Below are 18,099 nucleotides of genomic sequence, written 5' to 3'. Positions count from 1 at the left end.
GTCTCATTTATGACTAAATAAAAGAGGGAAGAACATACGATTAATTTCCTCAAGTAGAGTTGGGCCTAGGAGGGGTAAATCGGCCTAGAGCTTATTATCAGAGCCCCAGATACGGACGATTGGGGTTCTCGATTTCAGGTTCTTGAAGGCTTTTATCAGTTCGGCTAGTTTCTCTTGGGATGGATAGGAATGGGGAATTAGCTGGGCGATTTGGTAGAATAGAGGCCACATGTGCCAAAGCTTTCAGGTTCTTCTCGGTGCTCGTTTTTGGGCTGGCCTTCGATGCTTCGGTTTGTTGGGAATAGGTTATCCAGCTCCTGGACGGTGGTGAGGGCTCATTTTGCGTTGCATGGTTGGAGATAGTCGTTTAGGAGGTCGAAGATCTTTTGCTCGATGATCCAGGGATCGTCGTCGTTGAGATTTAGGTGTAGTCTGGACATGATGGTGTGCTGAGACTTGGTGTTTCTAATAGTACATGTAGTTGGTGGTATACAGATTGTATGGATAGATGTCTTAATATTATATGCTCTTCACTGGGTTGAAGAAGGGGATCAAAGTACTGAAGTAGAAGGTTATACTACCTAGTTGATAATTAGTGTAAAAGTCTGTGTTATCAGGAGAGCTACAAGCTGCTTCATGCTTACCCTGTGTACGGAGGGATGACCGATATATATCTCTACATATACTCGGTCAGCAATATACATGCGTTTTCTGCCAATACATATAGATTTATCTTAGCAAAGATAGAAAATATAAATATCCGTACACAAATATGACTCAAATGTCTCAACATGAGTGATTGAGAGTATTCACAGTTTTGTTGAAGTCTACAAAGATTACTAACAGACAGCATCAGCCGCCAAGAATAGGGATGGGCGGAGTTGAGGAGAAACAAACAAGATAGAGTGCTTTGCACAACCAAGTTAATTATTGACCAATATTAATCGGATAATAAGCAAATGCGCCCAATCATTCCCTCCACATTCACCCGGATAGGTTATAGAGCCGTCTGGCGACCCCTCCGCAACTCCATCCGTCAACCACCCGCTTCAACGAGTGCTGGTCTCCATTCCTTCCCACGCTTGACCACCGCCATAACCACCACCAAATATATCTATCAAAGAAGAAACATGTCCTCAGACTCCGCATCTGCCTCTGGGCGCTACAAACTCGTCTTCTTCGTCCCACATTCTCACATCGAAGTGTGTAAAGATGCTCTCTTCGCGACCGGGGCAGGAACCTTCCCAGGCGGCAAATACACCAAATGTTGCTTCCAGATGTCGGGTCAAGGCCAATTCTTGCCATCTGATGCAGCAAATCCCGCGATCGGAGCGGCGGGTGCGTTAGAAACGGTGGAGGAGATGAGGGTGGAGATGATGTGTTTCGGTCGGGACATCATGTTGCAGGCGGTCAATGCGCTGATCAAAGCGCACCCATATGAGGAGGTCGCTTATGAGGTTTATAAGTTGGAGGAGGTGTAATACTGGGAGGTTCGTCCTGTGGGATTAGTACAGTTACCTAAGGAGGGAAGTTGATGGTTAATGATGAAATTTTATGCATGATGAAATGTTGATACTTGTGTGATTTATTGAGTTTAACGGAGATGAAAAGAACTCGCGAATTCTTCATTATCAACGAGCAAATTTTTAAGGTCATAATTTATATCGAAATGTGAATGTTGTTTTTCATAGTGGAATTGATAGAAGGGTTAGTAATGGATGATTGGCACCCAAGGCGGGAGTAATCTGTCGACGCTGATTGGCCGCTCGCAGCTCCCGCAAAACGCCTCTTCGATTCCAAATCGATCACCTTCAATAATCAATCCATCCAGTGTCGCTCTCCCTCCTCCCCCCAATCCACTCATATCCCTCTCCGCTCGCCAGCAATGGCTTCAAAATTCTTCCCCGCCGTCCCGCGAGTCGGACGTCAATTCTTTCAGAGCGTCCCCAAGACTCAATGCAGACCGTTCTCGGCTGGTCCGCAACGTTGCAGCGACACCCTTGCCGTGGTACGTTCACGATACCTTTTGCGATAGAACATTGAAAATGTTCGGCTGTCGCGGTTTACTCAGATGGCTTATCCCTGCTCAATAAGAGCAAAGAGGAAGGGGGACTGTGGAATGTGTCTTGCTGATCGATTGATCTCCAGCACCGCAATAAGCCTACCAACAACCCGACCATCCCGTTTAAGTTCTCCGAGCAGAACGAGAAATTGATCGATGAGATCCTCAAGCGTTATCCCCCCCAGTACAAGAAGGGTGCCGTCATGCCCCTCCTGGATCTGGGCCAGCGCCAGCACGGCTATACCAGCATCAGTGTCATGAACGAGGTCGCCCGCCTCCTCGAGATGCCCCCAATGCGTGTCTACGAAGTCGCTACTTTCTATACCATGTACAACCGTGAGCCTGTTGGCAAATACTTTGTTCAGCTTTGCACAACGGTATGAGAGCCAGCCCCCACTGGTGGTGGTCCAATCCCTGTTCATCTGCTGACATGATTTTCACCAGACGCCATGCCAGCTCGGAGGCTGCGGCAGTACCAAGATCCTGGAAGCCATCACGGAACACCTCGGTATCACCCCCGGACACACTACCGAGGACGGTCTTTTCACCTTCATTGAGGTTGAGTGCTTGGGTGCCTGTGTCAATGCCCCCATGGTCCAGATCAACGACGACTACTACGAGGATCTTACCCCCGAATCCATCAAGACTCTCCTCACCGCGCTCAAGGAGTCCGCCGTCGCTACCGAGGCCGGCAAGTCCGTCCAGGTTCCTGCCCCGGGACCATTGAGCGGAAGACAGACCTGTGAGAACAGCGCTGGATTGACAAACCTGCGGGAGCCCGTTTGGGACCCTGAGACTATGATGAGAAAAGACGGTGCCTTGGACCAGCCTCAGCAGCAATAAATACATGACAAATCATAATTTTTACCAAAGAAGCTTATTCTGACTCAATGCGTTGGAGTCTGGGTTATCCCTTGCGTTTCTAGTTTATTCTCCCTGGCTGGCAGACACGGCACAGGGCCGTCAGGTGTCGCTTATGTACAGTATATTTGTTTGATGATTTTCTTCTTTGGAAAAAGTCAAACATTGATGGTAGAAACTACCATAGAAGATTTTTTTTAGCAGTACCCAATGCAGTTTCCTTTTTCACTCATAATTTCCCTGCCACCGTTCTTTTGCACAAATATTTGCACAAATATTTGCAACACCCCTCGTGACACCCAAGCGGATCCCCACGCATAATGGTCGTAAAGTTAAGCATAAGCACCCAACAAATCATGCAAGTAGCCTCCCATCCCCTGTCCTCAACCCAGCCAGCAAACATGCCACCCCTGACGACTCGAAAGTTGAAACAAACAACAAACAGACCCACGGGTGAAGTCGGATAGGGTTAGAGGGTCCGGACCGGGCTGTACATACCTGCATTCTGCAGGAAACAGAATTCAGTATACGGAGTCGTGCAGAACTTGCGCAGACTATGCTATATTTGTTAACCGTCTGATGATCGACCTGTCCGGAGGCTTATATCACGCTGTGTTATACATACCACGCCCCACAATGGAAACAAGGCAGCGTCGACATCTAGGGGATTGTTTGGGGTCCAGACGGGCTAGGAAAGCTGCTATAGCAAATCGATGGCTATTAGCCTGAGATCAATTGGATTATTGGGACTGTGTATGGTGGGCTATCTAGTTGGACAACACGGAAGGAGCGGTACTCTGCGCTTGAAACAGCGATCTTCCTTCGAAGGAGTTTATAAGTCCCACCTTGTATATGTACAGAATGGTCTGACATGGGCTGATCTAAAGGGGTAGCTATGATGGAGTACGTGTAACAACGGTATTTAAAAAGTTTCCCATATCTCCTATCTGTGAACCTGGACTAACAGTCAAAATTCCAGAACTTATCTCATACTCCAGACCTTCACTACAAAGCATCCCCTTCAATGGCTACAGAAATCACCCTCAAGGCCATCCCAGGCCACCCGGAAGAGATAACGCTCTCCACAACCGCAGAGATTCCCGAAGGCCCCCGAAGGGCACAGAACCGCTCCAAGCATGTCCTTGTTATTGGAGGCGGCGTTAGCGGTCTGATGACTGCTTGGATCCTCCTGGATAAGGGCTACTGCGTTACCATCGTGTCGAAAGAATGGGCCAACCTTGCGAAGCCCCTGACTTCGCAGATTGCTGGGGCTCTGTGGGAGTTTCCTCCCGGGGGATGTGGGATTACGGAGATTGAGACACCGTTGTGGGGATACTCGGCTCTGGAGCAGTATCGGGAGTGGGCTATGCAGAGCTTTGAGTTCTATCGGTGGATGGCAAAGCGGGATGAGCTTGTTGGTGGTGACCAGGGACGAGTTTCTGGGGCTGGCAAATTCGGGGCGAAGATGAAGACTTTGTTCCAGTTCTTTCGACGGCCGATTGAGTGCGAGTGTGGCCCTGGACGTGATGACCGGCATTATGATAAGTATTTCGAGGTGAAGGCTTTAGATGACAGTGTCGATTCGCCCTTCAAAGATCAGTTGAAAGTTAAATATCACTCTATGGCTGATGGAGGGAAGAAGGGCGACCCACGAGTGTTGACAGATTTAGTGGACCCAAAGAAGCAGTTTAATGTTGCGTGCGCATATCAGCATGAAGCTCCTATGATTGATACAGATGTTGCTATGGGGTTTCTGATGCGGCTCGTTCAAAGCAAAGGGGCAGTTCTAGAGACTAGAGAGATCATTGGCGATCTCCGTCTCCACGAGCAAGACCTGCTGAGCAAATACCATGCCGATATTATCGTCAATGCAAGCGGTATAGGGGCTCGTGAGCTCGTCGCTGATAGTCAGATTTACCCTGTTCGTGGAGCAGTCAAAAAGATCAAGAGGCCAACGGGGTACCCCGCGGATTATGCATTCCTTCTTCCAGCCCAGGAAGACCTTGACGGCTCAGTGAGTAAGACTGTTTTCATCGTTCCTCGTAACGATGATACTCTGGTGATTGGCTCAATCACTCAGCGCAATAACTGGCAGCTGAACCTTTCCCTTGACTCCCCTGAAGTCAAGGCTATGTGGGAACGGGCGACTGAGTTCCTGCCGGTCCTCAAAGATGCAGACCCTGATGAACAGTCTCTTGCACAAGGCCTGCGGCCCTTCTCTCGTCTGAACGTTAGAGTCTCCCCTGATACTCGGGCGAGTTCTTGCCGCATTGTTCACAATTATGGACATGGAGGGTCGGGATGGACTCTTGCCGTTGGTTGTGCGAGGTCTTGCGTACGCTTAGTCGAGGAGGTTCTGGATACAGAAAGACCAGCAAATTCAGAGATATGCAGGTTGTAGAGGACTGCCAAACACATGCCTGAGCGTGGTTCGGAAGGAATGATCTGACACATAGCTGGTATTGGGGCGACGCAAAGCTTGGGAGATGGAGCTTTGATATTACCCTTCTATTTCTATTTCTAATGATTTTCCTTCCCATCTTATCTAAGATCTATAAACTTTCCATATCCACTCTGTTTCCCAAAGTTCTAGTCTGTAGTATCGGGACCTCGGTCTTCGGCAGCCTTTGCACCCTCATTCACCAATTCACCAATTCCACCAGCCAATAACTGTTTTACCCTCACATATCAGCCAAATGCTTTGATTCAGAAGGGGATACATTCATGTAAAAACACCACACAAAGAGTTACGTATGCCCTAAGCAAGGTTTGTCCCACACATTAGAATGCGTTATCAACAACAACTGCCATTGCTTCTCCCTTTACCACCTCCCACTCCTCAACCTCCTCCCTCGCGGCAAGGGTGGCCTCGCCGTCCCTCTCGACCAGCACTTGGCCATGGCGGTGCTGGAAGAGGGTAATGTCGATGGTCGCCCTTACCAATAGGTGATATATGTAGACGTGCTTTGTTTGTCCATATCGCCGGGCTCGTCCAATAGCTTGGGTCATCGACGAGTCATAGTCGTACTGGGTCTGAGCAAACATAGGTGAGAGAAAGATAACGTGGTTTGCACACTGAAGGTTTCTAATCTTTGTTACTATAGACTTTGTTGGGGTTTCATAGTCAACTCACAATCCAGCAGCCATTTCGCTACCCAGGTTCAGGATCAACACTTTGTTCTCCCCAAAGCCACCAGCCTCCTGGAAGCTCTGGACTTTCTGTGTTGCCTTGTGATCTGTTGCTGTAATAGCAGTATATTCTATATTGGCAAGCTCCAGCGCTTTAGATGCAACGTCTATGAGCTCTGGAAACTGAATGAAAAGTAGGACTCGATCATCCGTTGGTACCTGCTCGATGATCCCAACCAACTTATCCATCTTGCTGCCACCATATCTGGCACTCCGATCCTCCTCATGGCGCTCAAGAGTAGACGCGCTCAGAACATTGAATTCCTTTCCTGAGCCTCGACACCCCTCGACACTGCACTCTTCTGTTTGAACTGTCTTTTGAGCGCACTGTGAGCATATGGTATGTCCACACGAGCCTAATATGTTGACTTGATTTGTATTTTCTGTTCTTGTGTAACAACCACTGCACTCAACAATTTCTGACCCGGTCTGCACAAGGTGTACTGCCTTTAGGAATCTGAGCGCTCTTTCTCGTGCAACCCATTCTAGGATCAGCTTTCTAAGCGAGCTTGTGATCGCTCGCAGCGCGAGTTTGAATTCGTTGATGCGAGTTGGCTTTATTGGTAGCCCTGGTGCCGTTTCTTTCTTTCCAGATCGCTTACTGGTCTTTGTACCCTTCTTGCTATCCTTCAACGCTTGTCCACCTGCCTGTTTCCCAACTTTGTTAGCTTGTTTTCCCCTGAGACTTGGTGACTGCCATAGTCACTTACCTCCTTCTCGGCCTCACCATCGCTCTCTTTCAGCTCAGTCTCATCTTGCATTTCTACATCAGATGTGCCTTCAGAGACTTGTGCTGAATCAGTAAAGAACAGCTTCCAGTCTTCTGTATTCGATGAGAGCATTGTACTCTTTACGAGAAGGTATATTTTTTCCGTCACAGTCCTGTCACCAAAGTCATGCGCCTTGATGCTCTCGATGAACTCGTGGAACTTGTCGTGTCTCAGGTCGCAGGCACAGTATACCCACGCAGCCATTTTGAGCTTCCCTATGAGTTCCTCACTTAGATCCTCGAGCTGCTTCAATCGAGTCTCAATAAGAGAGCGGCAGGTGAGAGCTTCAGGTACACCATCGTGCCAGCGACTCTGCAAAGCGAGCGACGAGCACCGTTTAAGAAGTGCTTCTTCACTCGACTTACTGCTTTCAATCACCTCGTCCAACCTATCATCCTGGTCACCTCTGATCCTTTTCCTGCCACCCCGGCGACCCAAACGGTTGTAAGTCACCAACTGTTTGCACAACTCAAGATAGATCGCCGTCTCGGCGGGCGACGGATGGATGAGAATAATGTGTTCCGAGGAAGGGATCTCATCAATCTCTGCGACATTCTTACGAGTGAACTGGTCCAGAAACCTTTGTGCAATTTCGTGTCGTCGGCGATGCCATTCCTCGCTCCGAGGAGCCTGGAGGGCCTGAAAAGATTCTGCTTCAGATCGCTGCTTCCGGATCATCTTAAGTCGAGCGTTCTGCGACTGAATATCATCATCGTCGATGCCAAGATGGATGCCCAAGAAGGGTGCTATTGTGTTCACATCGGCAAAGTCATTCAACGGCGGTGTGCCGGATAGAACCCATTTCGAACGAGCCTGGAGCTTGAGAAGGGGAATAAGTCGTTCGGGGATTGCATATGTGAACTCGTCAATCACAAAACGGTTGAACGAGAATGCATGTAGGAGAGGAAGTTTGACTGTCTTCCAGTCTTGATTACGGCTGGTCTTGTTTATTCCAAACTCCTTGTAGTCGTCCCAAATCTTGTCCTTCTTTACTGGCGGGCGCTTTCCCTTTGCACCTTGGCCCCTTTTGCCAGAGCCTTGTGTGCGTGATGTTATCGGAGCGTCCTCCTCCCCACTGCCTTCAATATCGCTTTCGTTATCCTTGATCGCTTTCGCGGCCCTGGAGGCAAACTTCTTGGGTCGGAGTTTCAGAAGCTGGTCAACTCGGGCCCGAATTTGCTCAGGATCCTCTTCTTCACTGGAGTCCGATACCTCATCTCCACCAGATAAACCAGGCTGTTGATCTCCCATCTTAGCGTCAATCGCCTGACCTTGACGCACATCTGCATACTGACTCCCTTTGAGTCTTTTCGAGGGAACATAAGTAAAATTCGCCTCATTATCCAGGACCTCCTGGCGTCTAGCCTGGATAGCATCAAGCAAGGCCCTTGGCCCTTGCTCCACGAGAATCTGAATCTGCTCCATCATAGCAACATGCGCCTTAACAAACCAATCATCGAAATTGCGACCCGGCTTGGGCGGCACCCGCGGCATACCAGTGAACTGCTGTAGTTTCTCATAGTGGATCTGACTGTTAAATACAGCCCACGAAACTAGCACGATATCCGCCTGTTGGATTTCCCGAATAGTCTTTCTTCTCAGAGCTGCTAGCCCATCGATAACGAGGATATGATACGTATTGTTGAGGAACTTGGTAATCTCGGACTGCCATTGCTTGATCATGATCTTGGAGACGACGATAAGTGTGGCTTTTGTGGGGATAAGCCCGTCAATGGGTTCCGGTGCAGTCTGCTGACTATGCTGTGCATCGATTAGTCCGAGTGTAATCGCTGTTTTCCCATATCCAACGTCGTCGGCTAGGACACCGCCCCGGATCGTCCTTTGCACACATGCTTTCCCCTCAGCCCGCCACATTAGCATAGGAAGAAGGGCTTCCTCGACCTCTTCCTCCACGAAGGGCTCAATATCCACGCTTTCACGATGGATCATCCACGACAAAGACCGCAGCTGCTCGGGCCGTAGATCGAGCACGAAGTTCGGCGGCTGCACACTCTGTGCATCGTTTCTGTTACTCATGAGAGTAAAATCGGGGAAAATGAGATGTCTCGAGTCGTACGAGTTTGGCAGGACACGCCAGAAGAAAGCAGCATTGTCGGCGATATCCGGACTAAGCAGCTTGCCATAGGCCTGATGTAGTAGTGATTGAACGTTGAGCGTAACGCGCATGTGTCCGGTATTCTGGTCGTCGACTTGACGGAATATCAGGAACGGGGGTGGTCTGAACTTGATCTGTCGCTCATATAGGGCAGCATCATGCGGATCTTCGTATGCCTTGACTTGGCCTCGGGAGTTCCGGCCCCAGATTATTCGGGGCTTTGCGGGAACGCAGACTCTGCATGCTGGGCTGCTGGGCTTCCCTGATGACTGGCCTTCGTTTACTGGGATCCAGTCTTGGTATGCGGAGAATCCGACTGCCTTTTGGAGTAGCCATGAGACGTCTCCGAGTAGAGCTGGAGATTCGATGGGGTTGGATACCTCCCACGGTCCCTTCTTCCAGAATGAATCGATAGCGGTGGCTGGTGCTTCGAAAGAGAGAAGAGTGATGTTCGCGCTGCGACAGTCCCGATTACTGATTGCCAGAGACGTAAGAGGCTTCAGATTGGAGCAGATAATGGGAGAGCCCGGAACATAGGAGGCTAACGTGACTGCTTGCAGCTTGATGGATTTACGATAGTACACATTGGCACACTCCGGCTCCGAACCCAGATTCGAAGAACGCCACTTATGAGAGACTTCAGCTATAATCGATCGAGACGCGTATCCGGGGATACGTCCGTGTTCCAGAGAAAAGACAAACGAGTCGTACACTGGCTCGTCGAGCTTCGAGGAATCCAAAAAGAAGTATACTGCAGGTACGTTGCCAATGGCTGGCTTCTTGTGCAGACAACTATGCGCTGTTCCGCAGTTAGGAAGAAGGTCATAGGTCCCTCGGACGTCTATTCCAAGATTCTGAATATCATCGTTTGAGCCGTCGACCGTGATCTGTGTCCAGGTTTTCGATTCAGGAAAGCCTTTAACTTGAATGCCGCATTTGGCTTCGAAAGATTCAACGCTAAGACCATTTCCCCGAAATATGAGCGCTGTATTTGAGCTGACTGGGGAGAGAATCTCCCATTCGCCTTTCAGAATGAAATCGGGGCAGGGAGTCATGCGCGCAATTGGCTTCGAGAAGATTTCGCGAATGAGACAAACGACAGGTTCATCGTCCGAGGGCTTTGCATGGAGAGACCAACACGACCAAGTATCACTGACAACAAGACTTATAAATCCGTGCTTACCCTCGTAGACGACCGTCCAAACTGAACTCCTTTTGATGTCGAGAAAGCGAAACTCGTCGCTCATTAACCGAGCTACAGCATCGAGGTATTTCTTCCAGACGCTAGAAGGGCATTCGATGGATTTGTCTGCCTGAAAGACATTGTAATGCTCACGAGAGATACCAGATATGACCAACCGAGCGGGAAGAGAGCTCCTGAGTCGACTCACGAAGTCCAACGGCTGGGTGCGCCCCAGTTCAGAAGCCCGTTGATAGTCATGAGTCGGATTACCAGCACAGTCTGTGCACGCGGTGTGGTCGCACAACTTGCATCGAAGGATATCGCGCTTTATAGCGGTCTGCCTCTCACACACGCAGTATCTCGCACTATTCGCAGCTTGAGCTTGGATGTCTGAGATGTTGATATCGGTAATCTCGTCGACGTTAATACTACCGGAGATGAGCTCATGATCATGACACAGCTCAAACCGTTTGTGCTTGGGAACTTCTTTCTTCGAACGCGCCAGCTGGCTACCTTTATCGAGTACTTTGTGACCTACTATCAGGGCAGAGAGAATAGCAGCGCCGACGACCGTTGAACTCATCGCATTTCCAGCGAGTTGTTGAAGTTCCGCTTGGCTCTCGCGGGCAAGTATCAGTCTGCCCAGTGGCAATCCCTGAAGAGCTAGGGACTCGAGTCCACAGAGAGGACCACCTCTGGTGGTAAGGTACGGGATGCCGGAAGGAGTGATACAGCCCACTATGCCGTATGCACGGGTGTCGACCTCTCGATCGATACCCTGAGAAAGCTCTATGCACCGCCTGAAACAAAGGTTAGCAACGGTACACTCCTTTTCTCTCCAAGCTATGGGAGGCTGGGTGGGTGCTTGAGGGAAAGGAGAAAAGAAAGGAAAATTTGAAAAAGATAAAAGAGGGGGGAGGGGGCTGCTCACTCTTTGTAATTCATATCGTAGCCTTCTACGAGCTTCCGGAGGAAATTAACGTCAAGCGTATCCCAGACTCGTTCAGGCATACTCCGGAGCCAGGCTTGCCAAGTGAAGTCTGGCATCTGGGAAGATCCATCCTCCTGCGAGCGAGTGAACGGGCGCCGGTGTCCCAGGCTCATGTTCATGCGGTAGTTCTGATGTCTGACCTGATACCGCTCCCAATTGTAGACCGTATGCGACGCCAACCGCGTCGTCATATCGTTCTCAATCTGTTCCAGTCTACGATCATCAGGGTCCATCAGGAACATTCCCGCCGGTGAACTCGCAGGGCGTTTAAACTGAGACAGGACCTGAACCCACTCCGCCATGTCGGTTTCCTCCAGACCGTGTTCTCGCATACGCTGCCGGTCAACACAGAGCATGTAGCCCCTCTCTCGTGTTTGCGGGAGGTAGTACGCCTTGGTGTCTACCTCTGCGTGGCACGCAAAATAGTCAATGCAGCCCCATGCCTGGGCTATCTTTCCCCATGGCGCGGTTCTGACGTTCTCCAGAATGACTATTCGCGGTCGGTACGCCCTTGCGTAGCCGAGGATCCCCCAGAATGTCCCACCGGATTCTCCGTTCTCGCTGAGGGTCTTGCGCTTGTTGTTTAGTAGAGAGAAGTCAACGCAAGAGAATCCTGCTATTAACATATCTGGGTTTCTGGGTATCTCCTTGAGAGAGCCATAGGTGGTTTGACTTTCGATGACGGTTAGCGGCGATCTTTATCAAGCACGGCGTAGCGGACGAGGGGGTGAGGCTAATGCAGCAGCAGGGCCAGGGCAACATGTCGAGAACAAACGAACAGCAAAACGCAAATTGAAAGAAAAGCAAAACGAGGAAAAGACAGGACACCTCCAAACTGATATAAAGAAGCAAACTTACGCAACACGGTCCTTCAGTTCCGTCACATCACGAAACAGCAAACGCGGATGAAAATTGTTATCGATATACCGCTGCTTATAAGGAACAATCTCTGCACTGAAAAGATGACGAAATGTAAAGTCTCGATCGAAGTGCTTGTTCAAATCTATCTACACTTCAGACCAGCCTCCACACTACTCTCACTCTGTCAGGAACAAAGGAAAACGGAAACCCACTGTCTTGTATCATCTCAATAGCCAACAACGGACTCTCGGTCCCCGAACAGGCAGTTACGATTCTCAGAGGCTTCGATCCAACATGCTGAAGGAATTCATCGAGATTAAGCTCTAGCGCTCTGGCCGTGATGGAACGATATATATCGCTCAGATGATGAAGAGGGGGGAGACCAAGAGCAAGCTGTGTGCTAGCGCGTCTTTTACCAAAGTGAGGCTCAGATCTAACGACTTCTGGTGCTTCAGGGTTCATGCCAGCAATATGAGGTTCGATGAGTGGGGAAGAGCTCGAGCTGGCCTGTCTAGTATCGGTGGGTTGGGTGCGTCGATGCTTGATTGCGCGCGCGGAGGTAGAGGAGGCGGCGGGTCTCTTTCCACGAGCCATTTCGAATGTATATAGCAAGTGAAGGTTCCTCAAACAAGAGATAAATGGAGATTTTGATGATCTAGAAGCTATTCCTTTGTAAGGACGGGATGTATGAGGCGCGTTAGATATAGCTGGGTGCTGTAGGGCATGATAATGTCACGTGGACGAGGTTTTTCAGTGTTTGGAAGATGTAGAGGTGAGAGGAAGAAAAGCAAACTTGTGGATGGGCGTGATAAATAACTAGAAAGACAAAGAAAAGTTTCTGACTAGCTACAGAGGGACAATTGCATTGTTCACAGTAGAATCACATCGTTGGCTGTGTGGCCAACCATATTGTTGTGTTGTGTTTCATGTCTTGTAGTGAATGTTGAGCTGGGAGAGCAAGAGCCAAATGGGAGATGTCTGCCCCGACAGAATTATCAGTATTAAGTAGATACGATAGAAGGATCTCGAACGTGTAGGGTTCAATAAATCTTTCTGATTCCTGTTTAAATATGATCCTTCGAAAGAGCCAATCTAGACGTGAGAAGCATCTGATGTAGTTGCCTCAAGAGAAGATAGGAAGCAAACAGCCATATACCTACCACCAAGGATTTCCGGACGAGATGTTCGATTTTACAAGGCATACCGAGGTCTAGATCCTTGGCTGTATGGTTGACTAACAGTTTGGGGAGGAAGAACTTGGCTACGTGATTACAACCTCTGAAGACTATGTAGATTAAATTGACAGGTTGTTATAGCGATGTTGAACATGACTCATCTACATAAGAGCCTAGTAGGCTATGAATAACAAAACCCAATTAAGATGTGGGATGATGATCCTAATCAAAGTCAAACATGCGAAATCTTAGCTTCTCTCTATAGCTAGATTTATCCAACAAGCTAGTATCATGTTTATATTTATATAATGAGATCGACTCATTCAGAGTCGGGACATCCTTAAACCCCTTGTTCTAGTTGAGATATCCTCATCACTAGATGTCTTAGAAAGGAGGGACTCCATGAAAGGACCCATTAATCTGCCGTCTCGAATGGCCTCATAGATGATTGATATCCATGACCCGATGGTCTTCTTAGAGCGGCCGTTCAAGGTATCATTATCAGCTGTCGGGTGCTCCACGAAGCCTAAATGGAAAGGAACGTTGAGGCCCCGGCGAACGGTTCGGTAGAGGATCTTAGCGCCAGCGCCGAGAAACTCTTCGGTGTTTTGGTGCTTAAAAAATGCACCTGCAGTGTCCTGGTACGTCTTGCTGAGAATGGTCTCGGCTCGTATTTCCCATTGAGTAAGGTCAGAAAGACCTGGGCCTTGCTTCTCTTTTAAGGTGTCTAGAAGTGTAGGGATAGTGTTTTTGACGGCAGCTTGAACTCGGTCTAGAATGCTGAGGCGAGTTGTTGTCGACCAGCTCTTGGAGATGCTTTCCCAAATGGATTCGGTGAGGTTGGGGAACTCGGAGCTAGATAGATATGTGGAAAAAAGATCGGAAGTAAGCAGGTGGAGTTGAGGCTTGATGTTATCCAAGTAGGTCAAGTGGAGTACTCGGAGATCCAAAGCCTGGCAGCCAATGTATAGACTGCAAGCGCACATGAGAGACACTATCTCGACTGCTTGCATGGTATATCGACTGGATACAAATGCCATAGAGTTGATTGACTGATTGCGCATTTCCGCTGCCTGTACGTGCGAGCTTACCGGGTTGGCGAGGTAAGCTAACTCTGCCATGTATGAAGCCATGCTGATATCCACGCCTTTCATAGTAAAAGAGAGGCTTGGATCATCGGCGACGAGGTTGGTGGGAAGACCGTTGTTAAGACTTGGGTCGACCAAGTCAGTGGACTGGGAGAAGAGAAGTCTGCCAAACATTTGAAGACATGTTCTCGTCTTCTCCATTGCTGAAGTCACGGAAACTGCTTGAAAGTTACCACCGTGGAGGATATCACGAGAGTCGGGATCTATGAGTGGATTATCCGTGGTGGAATTGAGTTCAACGGTGACTTGTTTATGCGCGAGGAGGAGGTCTTCCAGCTGAGGTCCAATCCATTGAGGCACACAACGAAGTGCATATCGGTCCTGCATCAACCCTTGGCGGGTGTGAGTCTTCTCGTTTTGGATGCCCTGAGCGAGCTGTGACCCTTGGAGAAAAGATAGTATGTTTCTAGCGCATTCCATTTGACCGTCATGAGGGCGAATGGCAGAAATAAAAGGATGAAAACTCTCAGCGTTCCCCATGAGAGCTTCCAGAGCCACGGCTGAGATAGCTTGAACCAAAACAGTCAGTTGGTGAGTCTCGTACATCACAAGACTAGACAGTGCTGTGGAGAATGAAGTGCCGTTGACCAGACCCAGTCCCTCCTTGGGACCCAGCACTTGAGGCTGCATGCCGGTAGATAAAAGTGCATCCCGGGAAGGCATGATTTCGGGTTTATTAAGTTTTTGTACGTGGACATACACATCAGGGTTACCTTCAATGGCCCCAGCAATGTATGAAAGCGGAATGAGGTCTCCAGAAGCAGAGATAGAGCCTCGAAGAGGAACGACAGGAGTGATTCTGTTCTCCAAAAGCTGCAAAATGGACTCCATCACTGACAGCGTAACTGCTGAGTGCCCACGGGCGTTTGAATTGCACCGAACCAACATGGCTGCTCGCACCCAGGGAACAGGTACAGCGTGTGAATCAAGGCGACCATGTCCCTTCAGAATGTCATCCTTATCTGAGATGACTAGCACGCCTGCTTGTAAAAGCTGGGAGAGTCCGGATTGCAATGCAACTACACGATCCGTTCGAGAATCGGCACTGCCGCCAAATCCGGTATTAACGCCTTCGAAGCACGTCAGTATATCAAGTAATAAAAGTAACTTTTACAATCTAATTAAAAGATGAACTAACCATAGATGTGGTAACCCTTGTCTAAGTGATCCCTCAGCACTTGAACACTTGCCTCGATCCTTTCTAGGACAGCAGGATCTGTAGTAATCCTGGGTATGCAGCCATAACTATTTACCGTTAGAATCTTGCAAACAATAATATTCGCCAAAATTAAAGAGTCTGTTCCTTACTATGCCACCGCTACTATAGCAGAGATGTCAAGGCTCGCTCCGTCGACTTCTACACCGCCATCCCTCAGGATTGTCTCCAGCCGCTGCCGTGCGTGGCATGCAGCCTGTAGGTGGGTTCGAAAGTCACAAGGACTTTTCATATTCGATAAACTCATTGCCTGTATGGGCTAGAGTTCCCCTTTGTTACGACAAGCCACCTCCGGGTGCGGGTGGGCCTTATAAATAGTTGTCTGTCACCAATCCGACATAACACTGCCTATAACCATGGGATATCCACATCCAACAGCCCCCGACTGCAGTGGTGACATGAGTCGATCGTGCACTAATATGAGACTATTGCATTGTCGCATAGATTGATATTTTGATTTGCGGTTCCACTAGTATGCATGTAGCTGAAACGATAAATTATCTCTAGGGTGTGGTTGGTTCTTCTTTTTAGTCTTGGCTTTTTCGCTCTTTTTAGCACTTATTGGGCCTGCTCTATGCAGCATATGATACCGATTCGCTAGCCAAATCGAGCGTGCCTGCAGATTAGCGAACCAGAGACGTCACAAGGGTGTGAGATTAGCATAAGTGGCGGGTCGTTGATCTTCGTGTGCTAGCCTGGTACGATCCTACGATCCCAAGGAGAATCTAGCCGTCACTGGGGCGTGGTAAGCCGAACGATATATTGAGCGAAACCTGTACGCAGAATGTAGGCATAGGAGGCGTAACAGAGAGAGAAAGAACTATGCAATGTTGAAAATCGGTCAGTCATGGAAGTGGAATGAAAAATCTTTCTCCTTTCGGACAATGTTGCATCAACCCTGTTTGAATCAAGGATGGAAAAGCGTAGTATCGGGTGGAGTCTTTTAAACCTGGAAGCTGATCTTCAGCTCTGCTGGTTCGTTACGTCTAATTCGTTCGGCTCTTCCGTTTACTTTAGCAAAATTTATTAGATTGATTTCCTGGTGGCGTCAATAAACAGTAAAAATGTAAAAAAGGAAAATAAATGTAGCAATCAATCAATAATGGGATATCTACTTGAATAAAAAATACAATCAATAGTCTGTGCTAACTTATACAACCTGCATATGAACCTTCTGCGCCATCCCATTTGTCATTCCAAAAAAAAAAATGAAAAAAAAATTGAAAAGAAAAGAAAAGAAAAAAGAAAAAGGGGGATTGAAGCTGACCAAAAGGACCAAATCACGTAAGCAACCAGACCGTCAAACCCAATCGTATTTCTTCATCCTAGATCGATCTCGCATTCTCATCACCGCATGGCACCTTGCATTAGTTGCTGTCGCAAAAGCATGATTTGGCTCCGTTCCATTGGAGGTAGCGCATCAATGGCAGACTGCGGCATACTAAGCACTTGTTGTAAGAGGTCGTCTTGCCCTGCCATTTGCTGCTGGGGTGGCGTGGACACTGGACCGGGTACAGCTGAGAAAGGCTGAAAAGGTTGCGCTGCAGGAGGAGGGGCGGTTGCTGCCGCCTGAGGTTGAGCGGCCTGTTCCACCACGGACCCCAAAGTGCCGTAGTCGACAAGGTTCATCAAGAGTAGTGCCTGGAAGATAGCGTATGCAAGCTGAGGCGCTTGTCGCAAAAGTTCCGTAGCCCGGGCCGGGTCAGCCATGACCAACGATTTCATCTGAGAGAGTACATCAAGGAGTTGGTTCGGAGGGAGGGAGGAGAGGGTCTGAGAGATAGCATTCGGGCAGTCAAGGTGCGGCGGGAGCTCGACGCCAGGAGGAAGAGGTGGCAGAGGCGCAGACTGCTGTGCCCCTGACTGTCCATCCTGTCCAGGTACTTGAGACGTCTGTGAATAATCCGGGGGTATCGAATCCTTCTCATTATTGTGAGGCCAGTCCACGCGGATCTTCCGACCCATGACCTCATAGTCATTCAAGTTGCGAACGGCGGAGGCGGCTGCATCAGCATCGGCGAAGTCGGCAAACCCGTATCCTTTAGGCTTTCCCGTCTCTGGATTCATCATCAAGCGGAATTTTGTCACTGTGCCCGCGGAACTAAGGATATCTTTCACCTGCTCCTCTGTGAGATCTGATATTGGTAGTTAGTATCATTGCATACGGAAGCGTCTCGTATAGTCACCTACTATATGGGATGTTTCCAAGAAAGACACTCTTTCCGGCTCTTTCAGAAGGCGCCATCTTTGCTGGGATTATAGTCGATCTAACAGGCTCTTTCAAACGATGGGGTGAATAAGACGTAAAATCACAGGACGAATTGATCGCCGGGTTTTGTTTTGACAGCGGATTGGAAATCTCCGCACGCTTTGGGTTCAACAATAAAGGATATGGGATTAAAAAAGAAATCGTAGCCTACTCGTACAACCAGAGAGGCAATTTTCTGTTCGATGGAGAAGTTGACGGGCAGCTTTACTTGGAAGCTTGAGCTTTGAAGGCGGTGACCTAAACGGACGATTTGCCGGG

The 18,099-nt window shown here is 48.9% G+C and overlaps 5 protein-coding genes across 5 annotated transcripts; 2 read left to right on the top strand and 3 right to left on the bottom strand.

Moving 5' to 3' along the window:
• Positions 1-1,130: 1,130 nt before the first annotated feature.
• Positions 1,131-2,905, top strand: BDW43DRAFT_301507 (thioredoxin-like [2Fe-2S] ferredoxin-domain-containing protein; the record flags this gene model as incomplete). Its single annotated transcript, XM_032045057.1, has 4 exons — positions 1,131-1,475; positions 1,832-2,008; positions 2,149-2,439; positions 2,507-2,905. 4 exons carry the CDS (start codon positions 1,131-1,133, stop codon positions 2,903-2,905), a joined length of 1,212 nt encoding a protein of 403 aa, XP_031898678.1.
• A 1,042-nt stretch (positions 2,906-3,947) lies between these two features.
• Positions 3,948-5,324, top strand: BDW43DRAFT_312757 (FAD-dependent oxidoreductase; the record flags this gene model as incomplete). Its single annotated transcript, XM_032047425.1, has 1 exon — positions 3,948-5,324. The coding sequence occupies one exon, from the start codon at positions 3,948-3,950 to the stop codon at positions 5,322-5,324; it is 1,377 nt and encodes a 458-aa protein (XP_031898677.1).
• A 380-nt stretch (positions 5,325-5,704) lies between these two features.
• Positions 5,705-12,627, bottom strand: BDW43DRAFT_320626 (putative SNF2 family helicase; the record flags this gene model as incomplete). The annotated part of the gene is made up of 13 exons (XM_032049114.1): positions 5,705-6,008; positions 6,057-6,423; positions 6,715-6,760; positions 6,823-9,539; positions 9,573-9,641; positions 9,675-9,749; positions 9,789-9,885; positions 9,922-10,065; positions 10,096-10,116; positions 10,156-10,981; positions 11,113-11,844; positions 12,031-12,175; positions 12,246-12,627. 13 exons carry the CDS (start codon positions 12,625-12,627, stop codon positions 5,705-5,707), a joined length of 5,925 nt encoding a protein of 1,974 aa, XP_031898676.1.
• A 904-nt stretch (positions 12,628-13,531) lies between these two features.
• Positions 13,532-16,538, bottom strand: BDW43DRAFT_320624 (aromatic amino acid ammonia-lyase; the record flags this gene model as incomplete). The annotated part of the gene is made up of 3 exons (XM_032049113.1): positions 15,665-16,538; positions 15,495-15,601; positions 13,532-15,426 (listed from the first exon to the last, which is right to left on the bottom strand). Exons 1-3 carry the CDS (start codon positions 15,817-15,819, stop codon positions 13,532-13,534), a joined length of 2,157 nt encoding a protein of 718 aa, XP_031898675.1. The 5' UTR covers positions 15,820-16,538.
• A 40-nt stretch (positions 16,539-16,578) lies between these two features.
• BDW43DRAFT_281761 (putative polyadenylation factor subunit CstF64) lies at positions 16,579-18,011 on the bottom strand. The gene is made up of 2 exons (XM_032042554.1): positions 17,763-18,011; positions 16,579-17,707 (listed from the first exon to the last, which is right to left on the bottom strand). The coding sequence occupies exons 1-2, from the start codon at positions 17,815-17,817 to the stop codon at positions 16,920-16,922; spliced, it is 843 nt and encodes a 280-aa protein (XP_031898674.1). The 5' UTR covers positions 17,818-18,011; the 3' UTR covers positions 16,579-16,919.
• Between the last annotated feature and the right edge of the window lie 88 nt (positions 18,012-18,099).

The sequence above is a fragment of the Aspergillus alliaceus genome (assembly GCF_009176365.1).
Source record: "Aspergillus alliaceus strain CBS 536.65 unplaced genomic scaffold BDW43scaffold_32, whole genome shotgun sequence".
NCBI classification, from domain to species: Eukaryota; Fungi; Ascomycota; class Eurotiomycetes; order Eurotiales; family Aspergillaceae; genus Aspergillus; species Aspergillus alliaceus.
Note: the sequence above shows the minus strand (reverse complement) of the source record. Positions and strands in the feature narration are given on the sequence as shown.

Bases quoted from the DNA above. Each gene is read 5' to 3' on its own strand.
- BDW43DRAFT_281761 (XM_032042554.1), bottom strand. From the start codon at position 17,817: ATGGCGCCTTCTGAAAGAGCCGGAAAGAGTGTCTTTCTTGGAAACATC. The intron at 17,708-17,762 runs GTAGGTGACTAT...TACCAATATCAG, and splicing joins TCTTGGAAACATCCCATATA to ATCTCACAGAGGAGCAGGTG.